At 38.1% G+C, this 27744-nt stretch overlaps 2 protein-coding genes across 2 annotated transcripts; both read left to right on the top strand.

Annotated features, from left to right (window-relative positions):
* The first annotated feature begins 23012 nt into the window (after positions 1–23012).
* Positions 23013–23711, top strand: LOC137659857 (uncharacterized). The gene has a single exon (XM_068394639.1). It carries the CDS (start codon positions 23013–23015, stop codon positions 23709–23711), a length of 699 nt encoding a protein of 232 aa, XP_068250740.1.
* A 1137-nt stretch (positions 23712–24848) lies between these two features.
* On the top strand, positions 24849–25331 carry LOC137659856 (uncharacterized). Its single transcript, XM_068394638.1, has one exon. The coding sequence runs from the start codon at positions 24849–24851 to the stop codon at positions 25329–25331; it is 483 nt and encodes a 160-aa protein (XP_068250739.1).
* The last annotated feature ends 2413 nt before the right edge of the window (positions 25332–27744 follow it).

Below are 27744 nucleotides of genomic sequence, written 5' to 3'. Positions count from 1 at the left end.
GCTTCGTCTACATCCTTGGACAGGATATCTTATAGGCTACCTTTCTTGGCCCTAGGTAGTCAAGATTTTCTCCTTCCCTGGACTAAATCGATCTGTTGCCTTAGAGAACACCCTTCGGTGTTTTCTCTGCCCCTTTCCCTTCCTAGCTAGGCCATAGCCTGACTGTACTTCGAACTATGTTCCTCTTGTCTAGTAATCTTATCGTAGCTTTTGAGTTTTCCCCCACCCACTAGGTAGGCTAAGCCTGCTTACACAGCTCTCCTTATAGCCTAATCCTATCTTGGGAGTTTCCTGTTCTGTGTCAGCAGCTACCCTTCCTGTTCTATGTCCCTTTTGCTTTGGAGTCTTGACTCCCTTGCCTAGTTACCCTTTCTAGGCAGAAGTGTTACCTTCTGTCTCTGCTTCCAGTCTTGTCAGCCTTAGTTCTTCTAGCACTGTCTGTGTGTTGGCTATGGGCCTTTCCCTTTAGCGCTTTAGCTGCAGCCTTAGACTAGTCATCTACTATTTCCTATCCTCTCCCATATCTGAGGAATATTGTCCTCTGGAGTTGGTCCGTTGGATCCCGCCTGGTTGTCAGCACATCCATTGAAATTCCAATCCGTAACATCCTAGCCGTCTTGTACTGCTTTCATTATCTTACAGGCTAAACCGGAACTTTTCATAAGTTGATGGTAATGTTCAGGTCTTGGCAGGTTCCTTCTTTAGCTGCCTTTCATTCCTGTACTTCCCCTAAGTGTGGACCCTTCCCTATGGTATTGTTCACTCTCTCCCTGTCGACTTTGCAATGCCTCTGCTGTTTTGTGTCAACATGCCTTGGGTATTGGCAGGTTAATCTCTAACTTGGCTAATAAAAAAAGTTGCCGCCTTAACCCAGCTGCTGTCACCTCGGGGGGCATCTGTTGCTGGTCTACGCCGTATAATGAGTGAGCTTGCCTTCTTAGGTTGTTGCAATAAACCTACCCTGGATGATCTGGTGTCCGGTTGATGTGAACCTTTCCTCCATATTCTTACCGCACTGTCAAATAGTTTGGTTCACAAATTCCCACTGATTTCTGAGCTGTTTAGAATGTGTGGTTATTACTTTTGATCCTTAGCCATATTTAGGTGGTATGTTTATTTAGGTTAGGTTTTTATATTAAAAATACAAATACTTAATTTTAAGAAGATATAATCTTTTATGATGTGTACTCATTTAAAAAATTTGCTTCTTAATAAGACGTTGATGATATGCAGATAGATTTCCAGAAGAGCTCTCAACAAGGTGCCCCTTATCTTCCTTCACTGGAACTGAAGGACCTCCTCTTTCCCAAGGCCGAGGTGACCTCTGTGTTTAGTCACCAGTTACCGATGGTTCAACTTCCATTGGTACCAGCATATCATGCGGGTGATGAAGTTCGGGACGCGCTACAAGTCATTAGCTTGTCCACCGACAACACATTGACATCTTCTTCTGGGTTGTCAGAGAGGGAGAGGACCCCGCCGACAATAGAAGCACCTGAAGAGTCTTTGAATATACATTAGATGAGTACAGTTCCCAGTGCCTCTTTAGTTTGTTCTCCCATCCCTATTGCTTAACCCTGGATAGGTACGCTCCTTGGACACCCCTTTAAGGGTATACTCGGACGCGCGCGACCCCGACGCCAAAAAAAATTCTTGAAAAATCAGTTTTTGCAGTAACCTCCTTTTTTCTTTTGCCAAAAAAAATTCAATGAATGCTTAAAACAACTGTAAAGATAAATACTACTCATCTGCAGAAAAACTATTTATTATAAATATTTTAAAAAATTAAGTAGAAAAAAAGACCTTACATAAAAATTCATAAAAAAAAAGTTTATACATATATACACAAATCCTTTTAGGAATTGATTCTTGAATGTTTAGGACACATCTTGATGTATTTTGGATGAAGTCAGACCCATGGAGGTGAAGATCTGAAATGAGAAAAAAAGGGTAACTTTTTTTGTCCAAATATCATGAATTTTTTTGGGTACCCAAATGAAATAGGAAGTGGCTAATTTTTTTAGGGAATAAACATATGTTATCCTAAAATAGAAATATGTAAAAATTCTTCATTATTTTTTAAATTACATTTATATCAGGGGCCATATCTAAATGTAATTTTTGAGTACTTAGAAATTTCGTAAAAAAATACATATATTTAATATATAATATGATATTTATGCAGGTAAAAATATACAAAATATCACAAATTCTATAGGGAACAAGAATATATATAGATAGGGCAACTTAGGCTTCGGATATGTCCACAAAATGGCCGCCAACCACACTGACTCAGACTCCCTAATCTGCCACTTGAAATGTAGGAAGGTATGTCAATTTCAAGGTGTTATTTACTAATCTAATTATTCTTGGATATGCATAAAAATTGTATGGTGGGTTGCTGGATAATTGTCGATTATTTTACGACTATAAAATTAAAATTCTGACCCAAAAAAAATTTTTTGAAGGGAAATAAAATCGAAAAAAAAAAAGGTAAAACAATATAATATTTTAGCTAACAGAATTTGATGATATTCAATCAAAAAAGAAGTAAAAAAAATTTTCCGACAAATAAACATCTAGAGGAATCATTACTCTGTGATAGTTCCTTAGTACGTAGTACTTTTGAAAGAAATGGGAAAAAACGAAAAAGTGGCAATCGCAGGAAAATCGAACACATACCTATATATACGCCATATCTGGCTAAAAATAAAGATAGGCATGGGTAGCCAGATCATATAGAAACAATTTCCAACACTATAAAAATACAAGTTTTGCGACACTACTTGCCAATTCCTTACGGTAACATGACTAAGCAAAAAAATGCAAAACAAATAAAAAGGGGCACTCGCGGAAAAATGGCCAACATTCTAATATACGGCATTTCAGAAAAAAAAGAAATTCAGCCACGTACTAGGCAAACCATCAAGGCACATTTTCCCACAAATAAACATCTAAATGAATCATTACTCTGTGATAGTTCCTTAGTACGTAGTAATTTTGAAAGAAATGGGAAAAAACGAAAAAATGGCAATCACTGGAAAATCGAACACATACCTATATATACGCCATATCTGGCTAAAAAAAAAGATAGGCATGGGTAGCCAGATCATCTAGAAACACTTTCCAACACTATAAAAATATAAGTTTTGCGACACTTCTTGCCAATTCCTTACGATAACATGACTAAGTAAAAAAATGAAAAGCAAATAAAAAGGGGCACTCGCGGAAAAATGACCAACATTTTATTATACGCATTTCAGAAAAAAAAATTTCAGCCACGTGCTAGGCAAACCATCAAGGCACATTTTCCGACAAATAAACATCTAAATGAATCATTACTCTGTGATAGTTCCTTAGTACGTAGTAATTTTGAAAGAAATGGGAAAAAACGAAAAAATGGCAATCACCGGAAAATTGAACACATACCTATATATACGCTATATCTGGCTAAAAAAAAAATAGGCATGGGTAGCCAGATCATCTAGAAACACTTTCCAACACTATAAAAATATAAGTTTTGCGACACTACTTGCCAATTCCTTACGGTAACATGACTAAGCAAAAAAATGCAAAACAAATAAAAAGGGGCACTCGCGGAAAAATGCCCAACATTCTAATATACGGCATCTCAGATAAAAAAAAAGACATGCACGTGTTAGCCCAACCATGAAGGCACACTTTCTAACACATAAACATGAAAAAAAATCAATAATATACGGCAATTCCTTACTACGTAGTAAATTTTTACAAATATTGAAAAAAAACAGAAATTGGCAACCACAGTTAAATACCCAATATACCAATAACTACGTCGTATCTGACAAAAACAAAGTCACGCATGGGTAGCCAGATCATCAAGACACACTTTCCAACACTAAAAAAGCAAAAGTTTTACGACACTATTTGGCAATATCTTACGGAAAAATGACTTGGCAAAAACATGAAAAAAAAATTAAAAAGGGGCACTCGCGGTAAAAGGCCCAACATTCTAATATACGGCATCTCAGATAAAAAAAAAGACATGCACGTGTTAGCCCAACCATCAAGGCACACTTTCTAACACATAAACATGAAAAAAAATCAATAATATACGGCAATTCCTTACTACGTAGTAAATTTTTACAAATATTGAAAAAAAACAGAAATTGGCAACCGCAGTTAAATACCCAATATACCAATAACTACGTCGTATCTGACAAAAACAAAGTCACGCATGGGTAGCCAGATCATCTAGACACACTTTCCAACACTAAAAAAGCAAAAGTTTTACGACACTATTTGGCAATATCTTACGGAAAAATGACTTGGCAAAAAAATTAAAAAAAATGAAAAAGGGGCACTCGCGGTAAAATGGTCCTCGTGGTGATGAACGAAATTTTAACTAAAAAAAAAATCATGCACATAGTAGCCAAACAATCCACCAAGACTTTCCACAACTGATAACCTATACAAGTTGCACCATTCTACGACAATTTCATAATACGTAATAACTTTGATAATTATGCAAATTACCTTAGAAGGGTAAACTCGGTCGCGCTCGACCCCGATGCGTCTCAGAAATCGGGGAAGGAGTACAGCTACAGCAATGCACATCTGGACACTACTAGAGCATGTAGGCGAGACACCTACTGCAGGTCGATCACCCACAAATTCAGTTACGGGGGTGAGTCACGTGAGAAAAACCTCTTTTTTTTTGACGCTCTGGGTCGCGGACGACCCACCGTACCGTTCCAGGGTTAAGCCCCAGCTTACACGTTGTTCCTACGTTAGACAAACCTTCATTTCCTAGTTACTCGAAACTTATGGTGTCAATGAAATATTTCATGGAAAACCTAACCACGTAACATGAACGTTCTTAAGCGGACCTCATTGCGAGGATAGAAGCTTTACAAAAGGCACCTGTTTCTAAGGCTTCCCAGCAATGAATCTATAAGAGTGTGCAGTCTCTTTTGGTTAAGGAGCTGAAGATGGCCAAATTCACTGATACCCAACTCTCTCATTTTTACGGGAAGCAGGTCAACTTTTTAGTCCACAAGGTTACTGTCTTCCCTTTTGCTTCTCAAAGTTTAGAGGCTGTAAAGAGAGCAGTAGTGGAGGGTATACCATTGCCAATGATAGAGGAGTGCAAACCTGTCTTCTTAGCCTTTCCTTTTTATTGGGACAGTTGGGAGGATGTTCAACATATCTTTACTGTTGGGAAACCAGATAAAGATATCAGAGGCCAGCATTTCAATAAGAAACTGCCTAGAATTCCTGAATCCCTATTAAGCAAAGAATTGGAAGCCAAAGAGAGACTATGTGCCTCTTTATCCTTCCAATCTTATCTAGATATGCGTATTGGAAACTATTCCAAATATGATCTCTTCCCTGTCTTAGCGAAGACTTTCCTAACCATATTTCATAATGATCTCCATACTTTCTTCCTAGCCAGGAGAACATGTAGAGAACATGTACTAGTTGCTCCTATGATTAGGCATGAGCCTAGAAAACTGATCGACTCAAATATCTTGGGGGAAAGATCTCGTCCTTAAGGAATTGGTTAAGGAAGTCATGGGCCTACAGTGGCTTAGGGGAATAAGAGATTTATTGACAAGTGAGGTATGTCCTCTAAACGGAAATGTTCCCCCAGTGAAAGGATCTTAACCCAAATGCAAGAAGCCCAGATGACTCTTTAAGGGAAGAAAATCCTTTCTTGCTGTGATACCCTCAGTTGCCGCCATCTCTTAGACTAGATACACGGTTCCCCAGTATCATATACCACAGTCTCCACCCTTGAATCTGATGTATGAGAGAGCCACCACAAAATTCCATCCTGCCAGGGCTCATAAGAAGGGCATCAGTAGCAGGGGATAGTCTGAAAAAGGCACTCAATCTAGAAGCCAAGGAAGTAGAGGCAAGGTGGTTAAAGGCGCTGGTCGTTCACACCAACAATGATGAACTCCCGGTAGGAGGATGACTTCACCTTTTCAGTGATCAAGGGGAGCTTGATCCCTGGGCTCACAGCATAGTCACAAATGGACTAGACTGAAAATGAAGACAGAAACCTTCCCAATTCAAAAGGCTCTTCCAACCCTCAACCCAAATATTGAAGGATTATGCACATGATTTTCTCCAGGAGTCATCCATTGCAAAAAATCCATGAACTTTCAAGGCAGGCTATTCTGCATGCCCAGGAAAGATTTGAACACTCTTTGAACTATCCTAGACTTGTCCGCATGAAACAAAATCTTTACGAACGACAAGTTCCAGATGATGACTATCTCGCTAATATGGACTTTACTACCCTTTTGGTTCTACACCATCTCCATAGATCTTACAGATGCTTATTGATACCTTGTGATAAGTTGACACCTTTCCCCGTAACTTGGTTTCAGACTGTCAAGAAATGCCTATATATTCAGAGACATGTCCTTTGGGCTCAATATAGCTCTAAAGATTTTCACAAAACTAGTCGAGGCCATCGTCCAACAATTACGGAACAAAGGCTTCCAGGTATGGCATACCTGGACAACCGGCTGGTCTTAGGTGGAACGAAGTCAGAGTGTCTTCGCAAAGCTCAAAAAGTTAGGAAATTCCTACAGACTCTGGGCATTCAGATCAACTTCAAAAAGTCCAAGCTCTCTCCAATACAGGATGCTAGGGGTTCACTGGAGTCTAAAGTCACACGCCTTCTCTCTACAGCAAGGTAAAAGAAAGGAGATAGCAAACTCTGTTGACTACCTTCTCTGCTTAAAAGTACTCACCATATGGCAACCAGAAAGAATCTAGAATTCACTGCAGTTCGCTGCTGTGATGGACACAATCCTAAAAGCAAGACTCATAAATGCAAACAGAGGCTGGAGAAGAAAGGCATCATATGCTCGGAAAGATCTTCACCACAAAACCCCGGTCTTACTGTGAAAGCATCCCGAGCCGTGGTCTACTGCCAGAAGTGTATTGACACATGTTCCTCAGAACGATGTTGTAGGGGGAACGCTCACTTCCAAGAAAGTACAGGGTTGGTGGACAATAGCATCTCAGAAATATCACATCAATATGTTGGAAGCTATGGCCGTGTTTCTGACTCTGAAGGAATGGACCCAAAGATGAATTCACACATCAATCCAGTCATTGATAATGGGATTATAGTCCAAAGTGTCAACAGACAAGGCTCCAGGTCTCCTCAGATCAAACATGTGATCCTAGCCATTCTCACTTTAGTAAATTGGAGGAACTGGCATCTCTCAACAGTTCATTTTGAAGGGGTTCACAATGTGACGGTGGACTCACTGTTGAGATCCAAGCCTCTGGAAACAGAATGGTCTCTGGACGAAATATCATTCTGTTTCATACTTGAGTAGGTCCCAAAACTGCAAATTGATCTCTGTGATGAGATTCAACAACAAGCTCCCCTGGTATGTAGTACCAAACTTAGTTCTGGAAGTGATATAGATGGATGCAATGTCTCGGTTTGGAGGCAGTGGCCTCACTTCTACATATTTCCACCATTCAACCTCCTAATGAAAGTCCTGGACAAACTGCAAACTTTCAAGGGAACAGCAGCTCTATTGGCTCCCAAGTGGCCCAAGAGCAATTGGTATCATCTTGTTTTGGAACTCAAACCTCTCCATGTCCTTGTATCATCTTCAGTGCTGTGACAGGATGTTCAACAGAGGTCTGTTCTCGCTTTTTCTTGAATAACAAAAACCCATAAGCTCATGATTTTCTCACTCTAACAGCTCAAAGAAAGTTTACAGTTGCATAGGAAAGAATTAACTTCATAGAAGAGAACAAGTCCCATACCACAAAATGACAATATTTGTCTTTCTGGAAAAAAGGGAATTGCATTTTTGAAAAATTATCACACCTCTTCCAGTTCGATGGACTTCTGTTTTTCTTTCTTTATCTCATTGCATGATCAAGGTCTGGCCTCTACACCTATTGCCTTTTGTAAATTGCCACTAACTAGACCAACTGCTTAAGTTTTTGTTATTGAACTTAATAGCGAGCTGTTTAGTAAGATCCTGGAGGCTTCTACTAAACTGAAACCTAATGCTCCTTCCAAGGCTATTTTTTCTTCGTTGGATAGTCCTGTACTTTGCCTCCTCGATAAATGACACTTCTTCTCTGAGGAATCTTACTGAAAAGTCTACCTTTTATCTTGCTGTGGCTTCTGGTGCTAAAGTCAGTGAAATTGTCGCGCTTTTAAAGGATGATGGCCACATTCAATTCCCAGAGTCGGGGCAGGTAAATCTTTACCCCAATCCTAAATTCTTGGTGGAAAATAAGCTTCCCACAAAAGGCTGGGGGCCTTGGAAGATTGTCTCACTTCAAGAGGAACCTTCTCGGTGCCCCGTGGAGGGCTTTAAGGTCTACCTGTCAAAGAGCTTGGCCTTTAAAGGCAGTCAATTTTTTTTTAACTGGGAGACGAAACGGTCTAATCTTTGAAACAGCTAAGGTCCAATCTCACCTATTTCAAAACATAGTATACCCTGATAGTATACCATCAAATCATGACCCTAGGAAAGTTGCCTCTTCCTTAGTTTTTTATTCCAGTCTATGCCCTTTGCAAGCTTACAGGCTTACATGGAATGTTTATCTTCAACAGTGTTCTTCAAATCATTATTTAAGACAGTTGGAAGAGATTAAACACTTTGTCGTGGCCGCTGATAGTGTGATTAAACCAGGTTCTTAAGCGTTGTGTATGGACTTTCATAGATGGTATAGTTAGGACTTCTTAGTCTACATTGTGCAAGGGGACTCATGTTCCTCTTTTCAATGCACTATCTAATATAGTAAAGAGTCAAATTGTAATATTTTCCCTTCATTTTATGAGTGTTACTATTTCACTACTCTTTTATAAAATTTTGGGGTCAGAAAACTCCGGTTTTCAGTATATATCTGCTGCATATAATGTAATAATTGATTACTGTTGCAGCATTTATGCATCTTTGGAAACAATAAAAGACTGCTGTTCCTTTTATGATTCCTTTCATTAGACCTACTGTAGAAACTGAAAGTAGTGTACCTCAATGTTTAACAATCCTTATATAGACTTAAGTCATTTCATCTCCTGGAGACAAAGATCTTCTCCAAAGTGAGTGGGAATGTGACGTTGATTTCCTTTGCTCCTACTTTTTACAAACATATTGCTTGAACCATAGCTTGATACCGTAGTTACCAATGCTAAAGGAAGCCTCTTTATGTATATGGGGTGTGAAGAATTAAAACTCTCCTGGCCAAAAGTGGGAATGATAATTCTCTGGTACACATCCATTAGGACAACATGGCTTGAGCTCACAAAACAGATTTTGACAGAGGAAAAATCTATTTTTAAGCGAGATAGCCATATCATCATTACTTCTCAATCCCATCCCAATTCTCAGTGTGAGACTTGGCGTCATGCGATTGCTGCTCCTGGAATGGTTTAAGAAGATACGTGTTAGTTGTAACAAACTGGGATCGGGGGTTGTAACGGTTCACTTGCCAACTTATCCTACCCTATACCTTATTCTTCGAGAAAAGGTTAACTCTATTCGGAAGGATAACCATGGCTTGTTATTACCATGTCCCTGATTTATGTACGATATCTCTTGTGATATTCACTCCGGAAGTCAGAACTTCGTTCGCACTTCTGAGGTAAAATTTGTTTGGTATATCACTAGCAGAAATATCCCTAGTAGAAGCTGGTATTTAGGAACTTCCATTAGGATGACATGGCTATCACACCTAAAAATAGATTTTTCCTATGTCAAAATCTATCATATATATATATATATATATATATATATATATATATATATATATATATATATATATATATATATATATATATATATATGTGTGTGTGTGTGTGTATATATATATATATATATATATATATATATATATATATATATATATATATATATATATATATATGTGTGTGTGTGTGTGTATATATATATATATATATATATATATATATATATATATATATATTTATATATATATATATATATATACATATATATATATATATATATATATATATATATATATATATATATATATATATATATATATATATATATATATATATGTGTGTGTGTGTGCACACACGCACACACACACACACACACACATATATATATATATATACATATATATATATATATATATATATATATATATATATATATTTATATATATATATATATATATATATATATATATATATATATATATATATATATATATATATATATATATGTGTGTGTGTGTGTGTCTGTTATTTGTATGTTGACATTATTGCTCTTCTTATGCACTCATAACTTGTTTCCGCCTGTATGTGCTTTTATCAATCTGTTTGAATTTTTGTGACCCTCTTTCACTGGAACTGCTGTTATAAAAGCTTGCTGTATGCTGTCATAAATTTAGTTGCAGTCAACCCATTCCTCAGTTACCATATACCGGTGAACCAGTAAAAGGTAACTGAGAGACAGCGTAATTGCAACTAACTTTATTTCAGCAGACAGCGAGCTTTTATAACAGCAATTTCAGTGAACGAAGGTCACAACAACTCAAATAGATTGATACAAGCACATACAGGCAGAAACAAGTCATGAGTGCACGAGGAGAGCGATAACGACTATATACAAACAACAGAAATAACGTTACAGTGGACGAGTTTGTGATACACATGCTGTAAAATTCCATATTGTTATCTCCAAAGATGTGCACAATTTATATGTTACACATGGGTTGATGTAGGGTTTTCAAAACTAGTATCAATTGTGCAACACAGCTTAAAATGTGAGGCTTACTTGTTCTCTCAGAATAGCTAGACTTACAAAATACATTCCATATAGCATTCTATATTTATTGAAGTATATTCTGCACACCAATGTAGGCTATTCATGCATTGCCACTTTTGAATATGGTACTTGGATATGATACTTATATTTTCAATTTATTTATATTTTCAAAAGTGGTGACTAAAATTTGAATACAGAATCTCTGTGGACAAACTGAACCCTTGTTAATCATTCAAAATATGTTCTCACACCAAAAAATAAATGGCAAAATGTCAACGTTCTTTTCCTGTTATCTTGAAAACTAGCTAGAGCTCAGGTTACTGTAGTAAAAAAAAAAAGTAAAACTTCTGTAACATAGTTAGATTTACATATTAATATGGCAATAGATGCAGGAGTAAATTGATCGTATATGATAAAAAATTATTTTTATTTCAAATCTGAGATATGGATCTGGAGCTGAGGAAGACCTTGATTTTCCCATGAATGAATTCAGTGTGTTTGAAATAGAAGCTCTCCATAAAAATTCAAGAGATGGAATGCCCCTGGATGCTAAGGAATAACTGCTGGGATGATATTGGTCAGAAATGAAGTGACGCCCAGAATATTTACCAGATTATTTTGTAGAACGTGGCATGAAGAAGCAGAACCTTATGAATGGGAGCTAGGAGTGTTGGTGAAAATGGCATAAAAAGAGGATCAGGCTGATTGCAGTTATTACTGAGGCATGCGACTTATGTCAGTTGTCATGATAATATTTAGTATGCTTAATCTAAAGAGGCAAGAGAAAGACTGATGAAAAGCTGAAAGATGAATAAACAAGATTTAGAAAAGGTATGTTCTAATGATCAAATTTTCAATATTAGATATGTTGCACAGCACTGCATAAAATATAAAAATCCACATTTGATGGCATTTGTGGACTATAAAAATATTTGATAATATGCCCCAGATAATTTTGTGGAGAGTCCAGCTTTATAATGGAGTTCCTCATAAATATGCAAATTCTATTAAGACTGTTCATGAGCATAGAAAATGCAAAGTTAATGTTAATGGAGTCCTATCAAATGAATTTTCAGTGAACAGTGAAACACTCCAAGGGAATGTGTTGTCACCTATGTTGTTTATCCTCCTCATGAATTTTGTAATGCATAGAACAGTTGCAGATGATGGAGAAGGATTGAACTGGATTGGTAATTTGAAATATGCTGAACTAGGAAATGCTCATGACGCTCTCCTTATCAGCAGAACACCACTGGATTTTACATAATTGCTTACCAAAATACGTAACTTATCACATAAGTTGGCCTAAAGATGAATATAAGAAAGACAGAGATGATGAGAACAGAATATACAATGGAAGATGAAATATCATTGGAAGGTAAAAGGATTTATTAGATATAATCCTTTATATATCTAGGAACTCGAGCAAGTGGTCAACAGCTTACCCCACCCATTGGTCTTCTTCAGTAGAAGACTGTCCAAGGTGGAATCCAGTAACTCTACTTTAATTGTCCCTCACATTTCCCACTTCTTAGAAGGTATGGCCTTCATCATTCGCACGGACCACATACCTCTTGTGCATGCCTTCAATCGAGAGCCCGACGCATGGCCCAGCTGTCTATGCCGACCTCTCTCTACCGTGCCTGATTGTCATTGCACCCTTCAACAAGTCCCTGGGAATATGAATCTTGTTGCCTATGCCCTGTCAAGAAACACATTGGCTGTCATTCACCTGGATTGGATTATAACGCTTAGGCAGGAGCACAACAAAAAGATCTAGAGCAACAAGCATGTAGGACATCTTCCACCTCCCTCCACTGCAAGGACATCTCCATCAATGACTCCAAAGTCACCCTCCTCTCTGACATCAGTACGGCTACACCACAACTATGAATACCGGCTCCTATGCGCCAACAGCTATTTAATTTGATTTATGGCCTTTCACACCCCTCTCTCAGATCTACTGCACAGCCTCTGTGATGAAGTTCATTTGGCAACTCATTACTAAGGATTCTAAGGATTAGGTCCGCGCCTCAAAAGTACCTCATGCCAAACCTCAAAAGTACATCAACACAGATATAGAGGATTGGGCACCTTTCCTCAACCTTAGCGACGTTTTACTCACATTCACGTTGACATAGTAGGTCCTCTACCCACATCTCAAGGACATCGTTACCTTTTTACCGTCATCAGCCACTCAACTCATTAGCCCGAAGCCATTCCCATGGATAATCCAACGTCCACCTCATGTACATCTGCCCTACTCTCAGGGTAGATGGCAAAGTTTAGTATCCCTGATCATATTACTTCTGACAAGGGTACCACTTTCACATCTCAATTGTGGAACCAATTACTAATTTTTTCGGCCATCACTCTACATCAGAAAACCACTTACAACTCCACTGCCAAGGTGATAGTTGAATGCTTTCATCACACCATCCAAGCACCTTTGATGTCCCACTACAAGGACTCCAACTGATTTACTCAGCTTTTCTGGATCCTCCTGGGACTAAGGAGCATTTCTAAAGATTCCCTGAATGTCTCAGCAACTAAAATGGTGTATGGAAACCTGTTAGTGATCCCTGCCAATTTTTTCCCATCTACAACCACCCCCGACAATCTCCAGTGTCTACGACACGTTGTGCGATTATCTATTCCAAGCCGCCAGACTTATAAACCCGCAGCTAATAAACACATACCGACATATTTGCTTTCATATAACGCACGTTTCCTTGAACAACAACACTAGCAAACCAACGCTGACACCTCCTTACACAGCCCCTTTCCTTGTGGTACGTCACAATCCAAAGACTTGCTTGAATAACATTCGTGGCAAAGAATATTTGGTCTCCATTGATTGCCTAAAACCTGCAAATCTCCTGCAAGATGACCCTCTACAGTATTACTCTTAAGAACAGGGAGCACTATTTCAATCGTATGTCCTTTAAAAGGGGGGAGCCATATATCGAACAAGCTTCACACGCGCTCGCACACTGTAACAGTATTTTCTTTTTTTGTATATCTTGCTCGCCACTCACTGTTAACAAAACCCGTTTACGCCTGTCTTTACATGAATAAGTCTCTTTGAATTTTTGTGACATTCTTTCCCGGACACTCTTGTACATCAACTCTGTGTATGTGAAAATAAAGTCAATTGCATTTACCTCGCCTGTTAGTTATAACCTAACGGCTTACATGAACAATTTGTGACCCCGGAGTGACCAACTCACCAAAAATTAGACAGTGATAGTGGTAAGGGAGTTTTAACAGCAGGGTTGGAGACAGTTGCTAAATGTGAAGGAGAATGAAGCAATAACAAATGGCAGGAACAGGATAAGAAAAATTTAGAGAAGAACTGAGGAAAAAAAAATTATTCAAGAGCCTTCTTACCCTGTCGTAAAGCTTCACGCGGAAATAATATGCTCTGCTGAACCCCAATGACCACATCAAGATATTCTGTCTTTAAAGGGCTCACATTAGTATATCTGAAAATATATCAATATTTTTTTTTCTTTTTTGTGTTGAATTTTCATTTAGATACACTTCAGTAATTTTTTTATATAATATAAAATAAACTTAGAATGAATAGAATTATTAATCTTGCCCCTTTATGCACTTTTTCTCAAAAATATAGAATTGAAGCTAAATCAGCACCAGTCATAAGGGTATTCAGACTCAAAATGTCTTGAATCCACGTGTTAAACGAAAAAAAAAAATAATCGTGAAGAATCCATTTGAAAGAATATTTTGATTATATAGCAAGAATAACTACAAAACATAAAAAAGGTCGAAGGCATAAGCCGACAAGCATCAGAGAAAGCCTTAAGGTTACAAACATAGTATAAGGGTCACAACGACGCCATTAGTTGATCTTTCTTGGAAAAGATTTTAAAGACATCGTTGGGGAAACTTTTGACTTTGAAAGGAAAATCAAAAAAATCTTTCCATGGGAGATAAAAATTGTAACAATGTGTGCTTAGGAGGGTATGCACCTCGTATTCTTTCTTCCCCATTCTTCCTTCCTTTCCCAGGTTTTTTCTCGAAATAAATGAGGTCTTAACGGTGTGCTCGAGAGTGTCTTGAGTCAATCTGAAAAAAACGGGATATCTCTCTCTCTCTCTCTCTCTCTCTCTCTCTCTCTCTCTCTCTCTCTCTCTCTCTCTCTCTCTCTCTATATATATATATATATATATATATATATATATGTGTGTGTGTGTGTATGTGTGTGTGTATGTATATATGTGTGTGTATGTGTGTGTGTCACAGATTCAAATGAAAATTTATTTCACGGTATCTTCCAATAGGGCATTGGGAAAGCATCTCAATACGATGTTGCAGACTGCACTATAAAATTTTATTGTTTCGTTCTTGTAACTTCCTTGGGAATATATTCTATTGCTTCTTTTAACTTTGATCATATTTCTTTTTTTTTTTATTTTTCGGTTCTTCACAGGTTGTGCTTTTATACGAAATAAGCATACATCTATATATATATATATATATATATATATATATATATATATATATATATATATATATATATATATATATATATATATATATATATATATATATATATATATATATATATATATATATATTCCAGTTGTTACTGTTTCCCATATATATACTTTTTCATCTGTTCATTCCCCTATCCTTTTCAATTTATGGGATTACTTGCTACGTAACTTCCTGAAGATGGGCTAATTTACAAAAAAAAAAAAAAAAAAAAAAAAAAAAAAACATGAAAAGATTCCGGAGATAAGCAACCAAAGATTTAATTTATGAAGGTCAGTTCAAAATTGGGATATATTTGTGCATAAAAATAAATGAAATGCCTCGAGCTATTTCAGCTAAAATAGACGGTGTATTCAAGAGTGTTTGATAAAGAGCTGTTTCACGGGCTCCATTAAAATGTTGGTGATTTTCCCCTGGTTGTTCTTAACTCTCCGATACCGAATGCCGTTTCTTAGAGTCAGAAATACCCGCTGAAATTGTAAGGCTTCCGACCATGAGCTCATTCTGTTTGTCTATTAAACATTCAGGATCTTGACGAGTCTACAAACATAGCCAGCACCGCTTGGCACAAGTCAATTCAATCCATCTTGTGGCATTGCGCGTCAAAGGCACACAGCTAAACCGACACAGTTTCAGTTTGTTTGTGTACTCAAGATGTACACAAGTCTATGCAAGTGTGAGGTATCGGAAAAATCCAATGTAAGTCGGTTTGCATACTAACCTCTTCAAGTACTTGCAATTGCAAGCAACAATGTGAGGGAATATATGCAGATTCATCAGATTCCTTTGGATTTACATATTTGCGTTCCTATTTGTAAACTTCTGCGTGCATTTGCAGAGGTTTAAACAGAACCCGCAATGCAATACGTACGCAACCATATAAAGATTTTTTCATTCGAATGAAACTTTATGTAGCCTGTATTATTGGTCCCCTCTTTTTTTTCCCATTGTTGAGATGATCTTTCCCGTAAAAGGGATCTAGCTCCTGTGAATTGATCATGAGAAGTTTCGTTTTCATTTGGGAATGCAAATCTGCAGAAACAAGCACGTGATTATATTTCTATCATTTTGCATACGAACTTTAGGAGTCAAGCAAATGGTTTATAGAATATTTTAAGCCTATTCAAAATAACTTTGTATCAAATAAATATTATTGTATTAGAGGTTTTTAGCGTATCTAAACCTCTTCGTTATGCCGGGTATGAGCATAAACGCCTAGTTATATAAATCATATCAACAAATGTTCCCTATACGTTAGAAGTAAATAAATGTTATGGTAGTGGGGTACTGCATTTTCCCTTCCAGTCAGGAGGAACCTTTAATGTTAATTATACATGACTGATTTATTTGGTACTGTTGTACATATTAGCATTCCAACTAACTTTTCTGTGATCATCGACACTGGGAATTCATGACATTTCTGAAAAGTAAAAAAAAAAAATCTAAAATAACATTAGATATATAAAATCGCAACTAAATTATATTACTACTTGGTATAAATACGTAATACTTAAACTTGTTAATTATATGAACTGAATTTCTAGACGTAGATTGTGTATTGTTTATACTATGTTCCATAGCTTTATATGCTTATATGCACTTGATTATTGAAAAAAAAAAAAAAAGATATACGAACAAAAATAAAAGGACAAATTTTTCCCTAAATGCAAAGTTATACGTAAATTTAGGAAGACAAATATCTGAAAGTGAAATTCTGTATTTACTACTCATTTTATATTGTTAACATACAGGAAAAACTAATAAGAATCGTTTATCTACAAAATCCAGAAATAAATGAGACAACTAATTCAATGTTTTATTTAAAGCAAAAAGGCTATCCGGTGTTCACGTGCAAATGTTTTTATTTATGGGAAGAATTCAACTAATCTTAAACTGCATCGCACCTAACTAATTTCAAGATTGGCATGGATTTACTTGATGTCATATTAGGCAGTAGGTAGTATGTTGGCCAAGGCACCAGCCACCCGTTGAGGTACTACCGCTAGAGAGTTATTGGGTCCTTTGACTGGCCAGATAGGACCGTCAACGTCAAAAGTGATGCATCAAATTTCAGAGGTTTTCGTTCAAAATTCACTAACTGGCAACTAAAATGTTTATAACAAGAACTTATTTTTTACCTACATTGAAAGCATTATCAAGCAATATAAGCTAACATATGATGCACACATATCCTATCTATGACATATATAATAATCATAAGAAAAAAATAGTGTAATAGTCATTATTTCAAGGATTAGTAATTACTTCAAACTAGAGAAACGAAACAATAATAAAATTTTCGTCCAACACAGGATTACTAACATTGCCTATGTATATATGAAGCAATGTGGAAACAAATACTTAATATCATACTGTATTATCTATTATGCTAGCAAATATGCATAAAACCATGCAAGTATCAATAAAATATCAATAGAAAATTTTCGTAAAATTAAACATAATCCCCAGTTAAATGGTCAAAGTTACTTTCAATAATTGTTTATGAAAAATAAAAATAAATCGCCGTAGAAAGATATGCCACAACATGATATCAATTTCCCCCGTTGATGGCAGGCAAGGGATAATGTGATTTTCAAATTATCTCTCTACTGACATAACATTATAACAAAAGTTATCATGATTTCTTTAGATAAGAGACGGAGAAATTTAGCATCTTATCAAATGAAACATAAATAAAACACAAAATGGTTTGAAAAACGAATTCCAACTTATATTCGTGTTTAACTAAATGGTTAGGCCTATTTGAATAATCGAGGAATTATATTTTCCAGCTTGTTTTATAATAAATTGAGTTGTTTTGATATCTAGATGGCTATACCCTAAACATGGTTTTCCATTAATTAGGTTTCATTATCATGAGCTATATATATATATATATATATATATATATATATATATATATATATATATATATATATATATATATATATATATATATATATTCTTGGTTTACTACAATCATTAAACGTGCTTAGTAGGAATATGATAAAAACATTTCGTTAAATCTTACTCTCGCGTATCAGTATGTAAGTTACGTAAAGAGATAAAAATACCTAATATATTTCTTATATATATATATATATATATATATATATATATATATATATATATATATATATATATATATATATATATATATATTGTAAACGCAGGAATATTTCAGAATTTTGTCTGCGCGACTTCTAATAACTGTTTCTGGCGCAGTCACCAAAACAGCTCTTTTCGTGGAAAATGGAAAATTTTGTAATTAAATTTCTGGTCACATCATTAGAAAATTACAAATAAGCAAGTCTCCTTGTCAAGTGCGTGGGAGAGAGAGAGGTTGGGCTTTCGAACAATATCCACATAGAGAGTGGACGTGCTTGGGAAAGTACTCATTGGAGGACCTTTAATGAAATTATAAGGTAAGCATCACAGTGTACCGAGGTTTATAGACTTAGTGTTGTGTGTGTTGTTGTTTAAATAACAATAGTTCAATAGAGCAGTTAATATAATGAAATATAGACACGTTTGACAGTGTTGTTAGGGGTTGTGTGCTTGATATAAAGCTGGCGTTCGCCGGTCAGGAACTTGCCAGGTGTCCATGAAGGGACCGAGACAGAAGATCCTTTCAGTAGGAAAGCAAACTGTTCAGTAAGTAAAGGATACTATTGAGAGGTCTTTACAATTTAATGAAGGAACCTAGAGGTCGTAATGGGTTAGGCCAGGTAAAACATGCTACAGATCGAATAACTATTTAGTGGAATTCGCTAATGACATTTAATTCCTTGAAGTGCCTATTAATGCTTAGTGCATATATCGAAATGTGTAATGACTGAGAACCTGACTATATTGTAACCAAGGGAATTACCTGCCTAGTGTTATGAAGTTAATTGTGTAATCAAGTTTATCGTATTATAGGTCTCTTTTGCAGATGTTCCTGAAATGTGTATATTAAGTAAGAAATGGAATACAAAGGAATTATAATTACTGGAATTATAGCAATAGAGTTTGTTTCCAGTAAAATATTATTGAGTTGAATGTAAAAGATAATTTTCTTTAGATATGTTTTTTTTTTTCTTTTTGAGTGCAGAATGTTTACTATGAATACTTAATGTTATGTTAATTTTCCAGTGACTCGACTAAGTAGATTATGACAAAAGTCAATGTGTTTCAATCCCCTACCCACCCTGGGACCGCGCCACATTCACGAGCCCGGAACCCCTCTGGAAAGCTGAGCAAAAGGACAAGAAGTCTGCCGACATCCTGCGACTAAGAAGAGAGCTAATTTGGCATTAAAAAAATTATGTTATATGATAGGCAAAATTAATTGTTGTCTCCTCGTGTTTAAGGTGTTTGTTGTAACACGAGTGACAGATTTTTCATTCACATGAGCCACAGATTTTTCATAAGGATATAATGTATTAAATTTTTATGAGGGAAATTAATGCTTGATTATCTCATTGATATTTAAGATATTGATGAATCCATTAATGAAATAGTTTAAAGACTGGGAACTTAAGGAAATCATCCAGTAGTGTATTTTTTGAGAAATCTAATTACAAAGGGCTTTGATAATTTCACATTTGAACCTAATTGAGTAGTTTGTGTGAGGCATTTTCAATTAGAAAGTGAGCAAGAATAGATGTATGTAGTCCATTAAGATTTCGAAAAAGTTAGAATGTTAGGACCAATATTCATGTATTTGGATTTTTCATTTAGTAACCTCTGATCTTCATGTGGTAATACCTTTATGGAATATTTATAATGTATTTCCTTAGTTTGGTGTTTGTGTTTTTGGTAAAATCGTCTATAGGTCCTTTTACCTGTTTTTAGGTTAATGGTATCATAGCTTTGCTTTAATACAAAAGTTTTTCTTTGTATGCGATATTAGAATACTTTTTGGAATATTCAATTTAGAATCCATTCAAATAAGAACTTAACACATAACGTTACGGATATATTTAGTCTTGCAATTTGGTAACCTCAGGAAGTTATCAAATTCAACTTTACTTATTTGTGGATTATCCATATGAAGTTGACACACTCTCCTACGTTGGTTACTGGCACAATTACTAAAGATTTCATAGGTTGACAGATGTTCGTTTGTCGCATGCAGTACGATATGAGTCCTTAGATATATCAATAAGGGGGACTTGAGGTGTGGGACACGAGACACTGATACATTTAGGGTTTGCTGCCTTGGCTTGAAGGATCTTTATGACGTCACAACATAGGTACTGGTAGTGGTTTTCACTGAGTAGTGCAGGTTCTCGGCCACTAATTGGTTAGGTCAGCTATGATTCAACTACGGAATTTTGTTAGATCATAGGGAGGGGCCAGAAGGGAACCTAGGAAAATGAAAACCCTAAAGGTTGTGCAATTGAGGGAGGAATTGGAAGCCAGAGGCCTCCCAAAAGGGGGGAACAAGCTTGAATTGTGTCAGCGTCTAATTGAATCCCTTAAGAAGGTAAAGAAGGAGGGCATATAGGTACAGGAGTTTTTGCGGGGACTTAAGGTTAGGCAGGATAGTGAAGATAATCAGGACCACAAGGTAGGCGAGTGCACTGAGGAGCCCAGGGAAGAGAGAAAACATTCAAGTTTGGGGGATAGCACATTAGTCATTGGTAAGCAATCTGTTGCTTCAGGGAGATCTCAACGGTTGTGCGTGAGTTCTACGGGGAGCAGGCATGTATTATTAGCCGCTTCTAAAGCCAGTTTAGCAGCTAAATTACTAAGGGGGGATGAACTGCAGGCCATAGAGCAAAAGGAAGCAGCGCTAAAATGTAAGAGGGAGAAGCTTAGATTAGAGGCAGAGTTAGCTGAAGTGGAGGCAGAGGAAAGGTTTTTATGACAATTTAATGATAATGATAGAGAAATAACTCGCATTCCTAGGACAAGGGAGCACACAGACCCTAATGTAAGCGGGAGTGAGCGACCCATGCGTACGCACCAGAAATTGGCTTAAATGGATACCGTAATTCAGGCAGAAATGACCAAGGAGACTTGATAAATAAGGAAGTCAAGCAGGCATTAATCTCTTGGAACCTTAAAGGCTTGATGCCCATACAGGATATAGCTAAGGTTCATCCACTGATTTGATGACGTCTTTAGTAGCCAGTTGACGAATGATAAGGAAAGGCTAAGGTATCTGGATTTATACACGACAGGAAGGCCAAATGAGATAGTGGCAGGTTGCCTCCACTTAGAAGCTTCAAAGGGCTATAAGATGGCAAGGAAGTTGTTGGAGGAGCGATATGTTAATGTCGAACAACTAGCTACCACGTTTGTTGATAAGGTGATTAACTGGAAAGATATAAGGGAAAACAATGCGGAACAGTACGACGAGTACTCGGTGGAACTTAAAACCTGCAGAAATGCAATTGCGTGTGTCCCTTATGGCGTCACCGAATTACAGAATCCAAAAACAATAAGGTTAACCCTTAGCATATTCCCCTCTAGTGTGCGGGATCGATGGTGTAGAGTTCCTGACAAGATAATTAGTGAAAAAAAGAGGGTTATGTTATTTGATGATATGGTTAGTTTTATTGAAGGGGGGGCTATAGTCTTGAAAAATAATCTTTTGTGTGGGTACCACCTATTCGAGAGGGGAAAAAGGGAAGACACCCCTCGGTTAGGAGAAGGAACAGCACCAAGCAAAGCTGAGTGTTTAACTAAATCTAGGAAAGTTTCATGTAACAAAATTGCCCCGCTTTCATGTTGGTACTGTACGGGACCATATATGGTGGATGAGTGCCACCAAATATCTAAATTGGGAACTAAGGATAAACTGGGAGCTATAAGGGAGTTGAGGCTCTTTTTTGGCTGTCTGAGAAGTGGTCATAGTTCTCAGTATTGCAGAAACAGGAAAAGGTGCAACATATGTAATAGAAACCATCCAACTCTGTTGCACTGACACCAGGAAGTAGAAGTGGTAGAATCCAAGTGCTCAAATAGGGCCTTAGTGGTTCAGGAGGAGGGTACACATGACAAAATTGTTATGTTCAGGGCAGTTAGATGGGGTAGCATTGGAACAGGGATGTCAGTTGTGCCAATAAGCATTAGGTCAAGGGAAGGAAGGGAGGTTTTGACAAAGGCATTCTAGGACAATGATAGTTCCACATACCTTGTGTCGGAAGCTTTAATGCAGACCCTAGGCTGCACTGAGAGGCAGGATGTTAAGGTGAATGTTGAAGCCCTCAACGGAATAGGGGAAATTGCCTAAAGCCTAGTCTCAGGATTGTCAGTATTGGACTATGAGGACAAGACTTGCATTACACTCCCTCCGGTGTTAAGCACCTCTCGCATTCCAATTGATGAGTGTGGTGTGGTCAGGAGTGGAGATCTGGAACGCTGGCCACATTAGCAAGAAATTGACCTCCTAGATATAGATGTTGAGGAGGAGTTACTAATTGGAAACAAAGTTCCTCACTTACTTGAGCCCAGGAAGCTATTCATTTAACACACCTCCATGAGCCACATGCCATACGAACTTTACTGGGCTGGGTTGTATGTTGGGTAAAGGAAAAAGGGTATCAAGAGCATGTCAATAGGATCCAAGTGACAAGCAAGCCTCTTGAGTTAGACCGCATGCCTTTTGAAAGTTATAATCGCGAGTATCACGATATTGCATCTAAAAAAAGGGAAATGTATGCAGATGATAGGAAATGGCTATAAATAAAGAAGGGGGTTAGAACTGTAGGGGGAAGTTACGAAATGCTATTGTCTCTGCGTCACAATCATAGACCCCTGCCAGAAACAAGTGACATTACATTGCACCATATGCGCAGTCTTCGTAAAAAGCTAGTGAAAGATGGTAACTACCCAAAGCAGTGTATTGCCATCATGACAAAGATGCTACAAAAAATCTATGATGAGCAATTGACCACAGCCAGCCCGGGGAATGTGTGGTATGTCCGTCATTTTAGTGTGCAACATCCAGACAAGCCAGACAGGGTCCGTGTTGTATTGGACTGTGCAAACAAAGTGAAGGGTACGTCATTAAACGACCTCCTAATGAAGGAACCTGATATGATGAACTCCTTGCTAGGTGTGTTGGTTAATTTTACAGGAGATCTATTTGCCTATACTGGTGATATAAATACAATGCTCTATCAGGTACGGGTACCAGAACATCAGCGGGACTACCTCAGTTTCTTTTGGTGGAAAAATAGTTTTGAAGAGGAACCCAAAGTGTGGAGAATGGCGATCCACCAGGCTGGGGCCTGTTCTTCTCCGAGCATTGCAAACTTTGCGCTGAAACAGACAGCAAGTGACTTTGGAAATGGATTCTGGGAGGGAGCACGGGACACAGTTGCTAACAATTTCTATGTAGACTGTTTGATAGCTGAGGATCGCGAAGATGCCCTGTTAGTCAATGTGTTAGAGGTGAAGGAGCTTTGCAAAAAGGGGTGATTTACTTTGACGAAGTTCAGTAGTCCTTGCGTAGAGGTTATGTCATCCATCCCAAGGGAGTGGTACAGTAGGGGCACCTCAAGGCTTATAGATGGATCAGAGTCACATAAGACAAAGACTTTGGGAGTACAGTGGGACTTGACCAATGATGAATTGGGTGTCCTGGCAGAGCTAGTTTCAGTTCCAATGACTAAGCGTGACTTGTTGTCAGCTATAGCCTCGATTTACGGTCCTCTTGGTATATTAGCGCCAGTTTTAATCGAGGGTAGGGTCATCATGCAGGACCTCTGCCGATTGAAGATAGCCTGGTACGTTGAATTGGACTCTGTCACTACGGACCACATCAAGGCGTGGGCGAGGAAGCTGAGCCAGACCAGCGGGATAAGTTTGCCAAGAAGCCTGAAGGCTATTCCATGGGAATCACCAACCCTAGTAGAGTTACATTTGTTCTCAGATGCAAGCATCATGGCTTGAGGGGTAGTGGCATACTTGCGGGTCGCGGATCCTTGTGTAAATGCATCTTACAGACTCATCATGGGAAAGGCAAGGTTAGCACCACTGAAGCATGTTTCAGTAGCCCGCCTAGGGCTTAGTGCAGCTGTAATAGCCGTAAGACTAGAAAGCACTATTCTGGCCATGATAGATTTCAGGGTGGATGGTGTTTATTATTGGACCAATTCAACAACCGTTTTGCAGTATATTAGGAATGATCAAGCCAGATACCAGACATTGGTGGCAAATCGTGTCTCTATGATAAGAGAAGTCAGTGATCAGAAGGGGTGGAGGTATGTTAACTCAGTGGAACCTAGTAGATGATGCAACACGTTCCAAGCAGTCCGAAAGGTGGAGAAAAGGGCTGGAGTTTCTGTTAAGGGAGGATTGTTTTTGGCCAACAGAACCAGCTCACATGTCAGACGGTGTGGAAGCATTAGAAGTTAGGGAGAAGATAGGAACAACACGGTTAGAGGCTACCAAACAATTAGCGACAGGAGTTGGTTGGATATCAGGCAAACAGGTTTGCATAAAATCATTCACCACTATGTCAGGTGGATCAAGCTTCCTAGAGCTTTGGGTTGGTGGATGCTATTGGCTAGGTACATTATTCATAAACATAGGCAGCGGCTCGGCGAGACAAATATGCATTTGTCCACCAAGGTTATTAGCTTGGCAGAGACTGTGGTAATGCATGTAATGCAGCATGTTGATTACGAGATAGAGACAGAGATGCTGGAGAAGGTCGGTACTATTAAGGTTCCTAGCTCCATAAGAAGCTTGAAACCAATCCTGAGAAATAGGCTTTTGTACATTGGAGGTAGAACATTGTTAGGAAATATATCCCCGAGAGAAAGGCATCCAATTATTTTGCCGTATAAGGGCCGCTTGACCGACATGGTGATCCAGTATTATCATGAGCGTTCCAACCACATGGGTGTAATGCATGTTCTGAGTCTGATGAAGGATAAATTTTGGGTAGTTAAGGACAACGCAGCGGTGAGGCGCATGCGGGGCAGATGCATCAGGTGTCGCATGGGCCACGGAAAGGTTATCGAGCAGTTTATGGCTGATCTACCCCCTGATCCTGTGAGTAAGGGAAACCACTATTGTACCGCACCGGGATGAACCTTTTTGGGCCATTCTTGGTAAAGAGAGGGAGAGCACAGATAAAGCATTAAGGAGTTATATTCACCTGCTTGAACATGAGGGCCATACACTTGAAGGTAGCCTCAAATCTCACATCAGACTCTTTCATTAGTGCCTTCAGGAGGATTTTGGCTCGTAGTGGTCAGATCAAGATGGTCATATGCGAATGCTGCACTAATATTCTGGAATTGGAGAAAGTTCTCAACTCTAGTTATGAGTTATTGGCAGGAAACAAGGTGAAAAATGAGTTGTTCCGGTGTGGGGTGGAATTTATTTTCAAACCTCCCGGCACCTCACATTTTGGAGGAACGGTTGATATGTACTGTGAGGAGGGTCCTAGATATAGTCTTGGGGACACAGCAATTGGATTACGAAAGGCTGTGAAGTGGATGCCACGGCTAATAGTAGGCCCATTACCTTCGTCATCTCAGTCAGTTAAGACCTGGCTCCACTCGCACCAAAAAAGCTTTTAAACATGGGAGATTCGCATATAAGCTGCGACATTGCAATAAGTAGCAAATGGCTGAGCAGTTCTGGGACCGTTGGGAAGAGCGTCGATACGTCAGAGTAGGACACATATTCCTTATGGTCAAGGAGAATAAAGTGCACTACCATTGGCCATTGGCTGGACTAGTGCAGACTATTATTATTATTATTATTATTATTATTATTATTATTATTATTATTATTATTACTAGCTAAACTACAACCCTAGTTGGAAAAGCAGGATGCTATAAGCCCTAAGGCTCCAACAGGGAAAATAGCTTAGTGAGGAAAGGAAAAAGGAAATTAGAATATTCTAAGAATAGTAACAATATTAAAATAAATATCCCCTACATAACTATAAAAACTACAACAAAACAAGAGGAAGAGATAAAAGATAGAAGAGCATGCTCGAGTGTAGCCTCAAGCAAGAGAACTCTAACCCAAGACAGTGGAACACCATGGTACAGAGCCTATGGCACCACCCAATATTAGAGAGCAATGGCTTGATTTTGGAGTGTCCTTCCACTAGAAGAGCTGCTTACCATGGCTAAAAAGTCTCTTTTACCCTTACCAAGAGGAAAGTGGCCACTGAACCATTAGTTCAGTAACCCTTTGAGTGAAGAAGAATTGTTTGGTAATCTGTGTTGTCAGGTGTATAAGGACAGAGGAGAATATGTAAAGAATAGGCCGGACTATTCAGTTTGTGTGTGTATATGTGTAGGTAAAGGGAAAATGAACCGTAACCAGAGAGAAGAATCCAATGTAGTCCCATCTGGCGAGTCAAAAGACCCCAAAACTGTCAACGAGTGGCTGGTGCCCTGGCTAACCTACTACCTACTACCTAAAGTAGGGAGAGATGGTTTGGTGAGGATGGTGACTTTCAGGAGAGAGGACAAAGAATATGACAAACTTCTGTCAAAGCTTTTTTTTAATTTTAAAGGAAGAGATGGATCTAGTGGCTATAACTGAGCAATAGGTGTTGAACCACCATGTGCTCAAGAGGTTACAAAGGGGCAGGTGTACACGCAGGAAAATTTCAGACTTTTCTCTGCAAGACTTCAAATAACTGTTCATGGCGCAGTCACCAAAAAAGCTATTTTCATGGAAAATTTAGAATTTTGTAATTAATTTTCAGGTCACCTAATAGAATCTTATGCTTTGTTACATCATAAGAAAATTACAAATGAGCAATATTCATTTAAGGACAACAATAATGTGGGATGCTTTATATGTTTTCTTTTTTTTTTTGTGACGAACAAAAAAAAAAAAAGAACAAACGGTTTGTTTTATCGCTGCCCTGTCAAGTACATAGGAGAGAAAAAGGTAGGGCACATTCTCCTCTTAGCCTAGGTATCAAGAGTAGCTAGGGTAGAGTCTCTCTGTGAGACTCCCGCATTCGTGCTCACTCCAGCGTAATGTAAGAGAACTTACTCCGCTGTAGTAGTAGTAGAGTAGGAGCATGCCTAAACACGTGCTCTCGTCTGTCATGGCAGACAATGACGTAGGTACCACCCCCCTCCCGCCCAGCTGACCCTCCTTCCCCTGACTCAGTGATCTCGTCCGACACCCAGTCACCCAACCCCTCACTCTCAGATGACAGTATCAATCTCGTGCTCGAGCCCTACTCTCCCTACCCCGGCCAGGCCATCATGCTCGCGCTAATACGGTAAACTCTATTGACGTTGTACTTCATGCTTCGGCCGAAATTTTAATTAATAATATCGCTATTCGGACAAGGTCAGATAACATGGGTATGCCTATCGAACTAACACCCCTTCAGGGTGCCATTAGTAAGAAAAGGCCAGCCAATTCTCCCGTTGATCAGCTGCAAGCAGCCAGAAAAACCCTCCTTCTGATTAAAGGTAAAAATGAATTTTGCCAACCCTGTGCCTCTAATGCCCTTCTA

The sequence above is a fragment of the Palaemon carinicauda genome, chromosome 20, assembly GCF_036898095.1.
Source record: "Palaemon carinicauda isolate YSFRI2023 chromosome 20, ASM3689809v2, whole genome shotgun sequence".
Lineage (NCBI taxonomy): Eukaryota > Metazoa > Arthropoda > Malacostraca > Decapoda > Palaemonidae > Palaemon > Palaemon carinicauda.
This window is presented reverse-complemented; position numbering and strand designations above follow the sequence as displayed.

What these genes read in the sequence shown, in the direction of transcription:
- LOC137659857 (XM_068394639.1), top strand. Translation starts at nt 23,013, where the DNA reads ATGCTATTGTCTCTGCGTCACAATCATAGACCCCTGCCAGAAACAAGT.
- LOC137659856 (XM_068394638.1), top strand. Translation starts at nt 24,849, where the DNA reads ATGCATTTGTCCACCAAGGTTATTAGCTTGGCAGAGACTGTGGTAATG.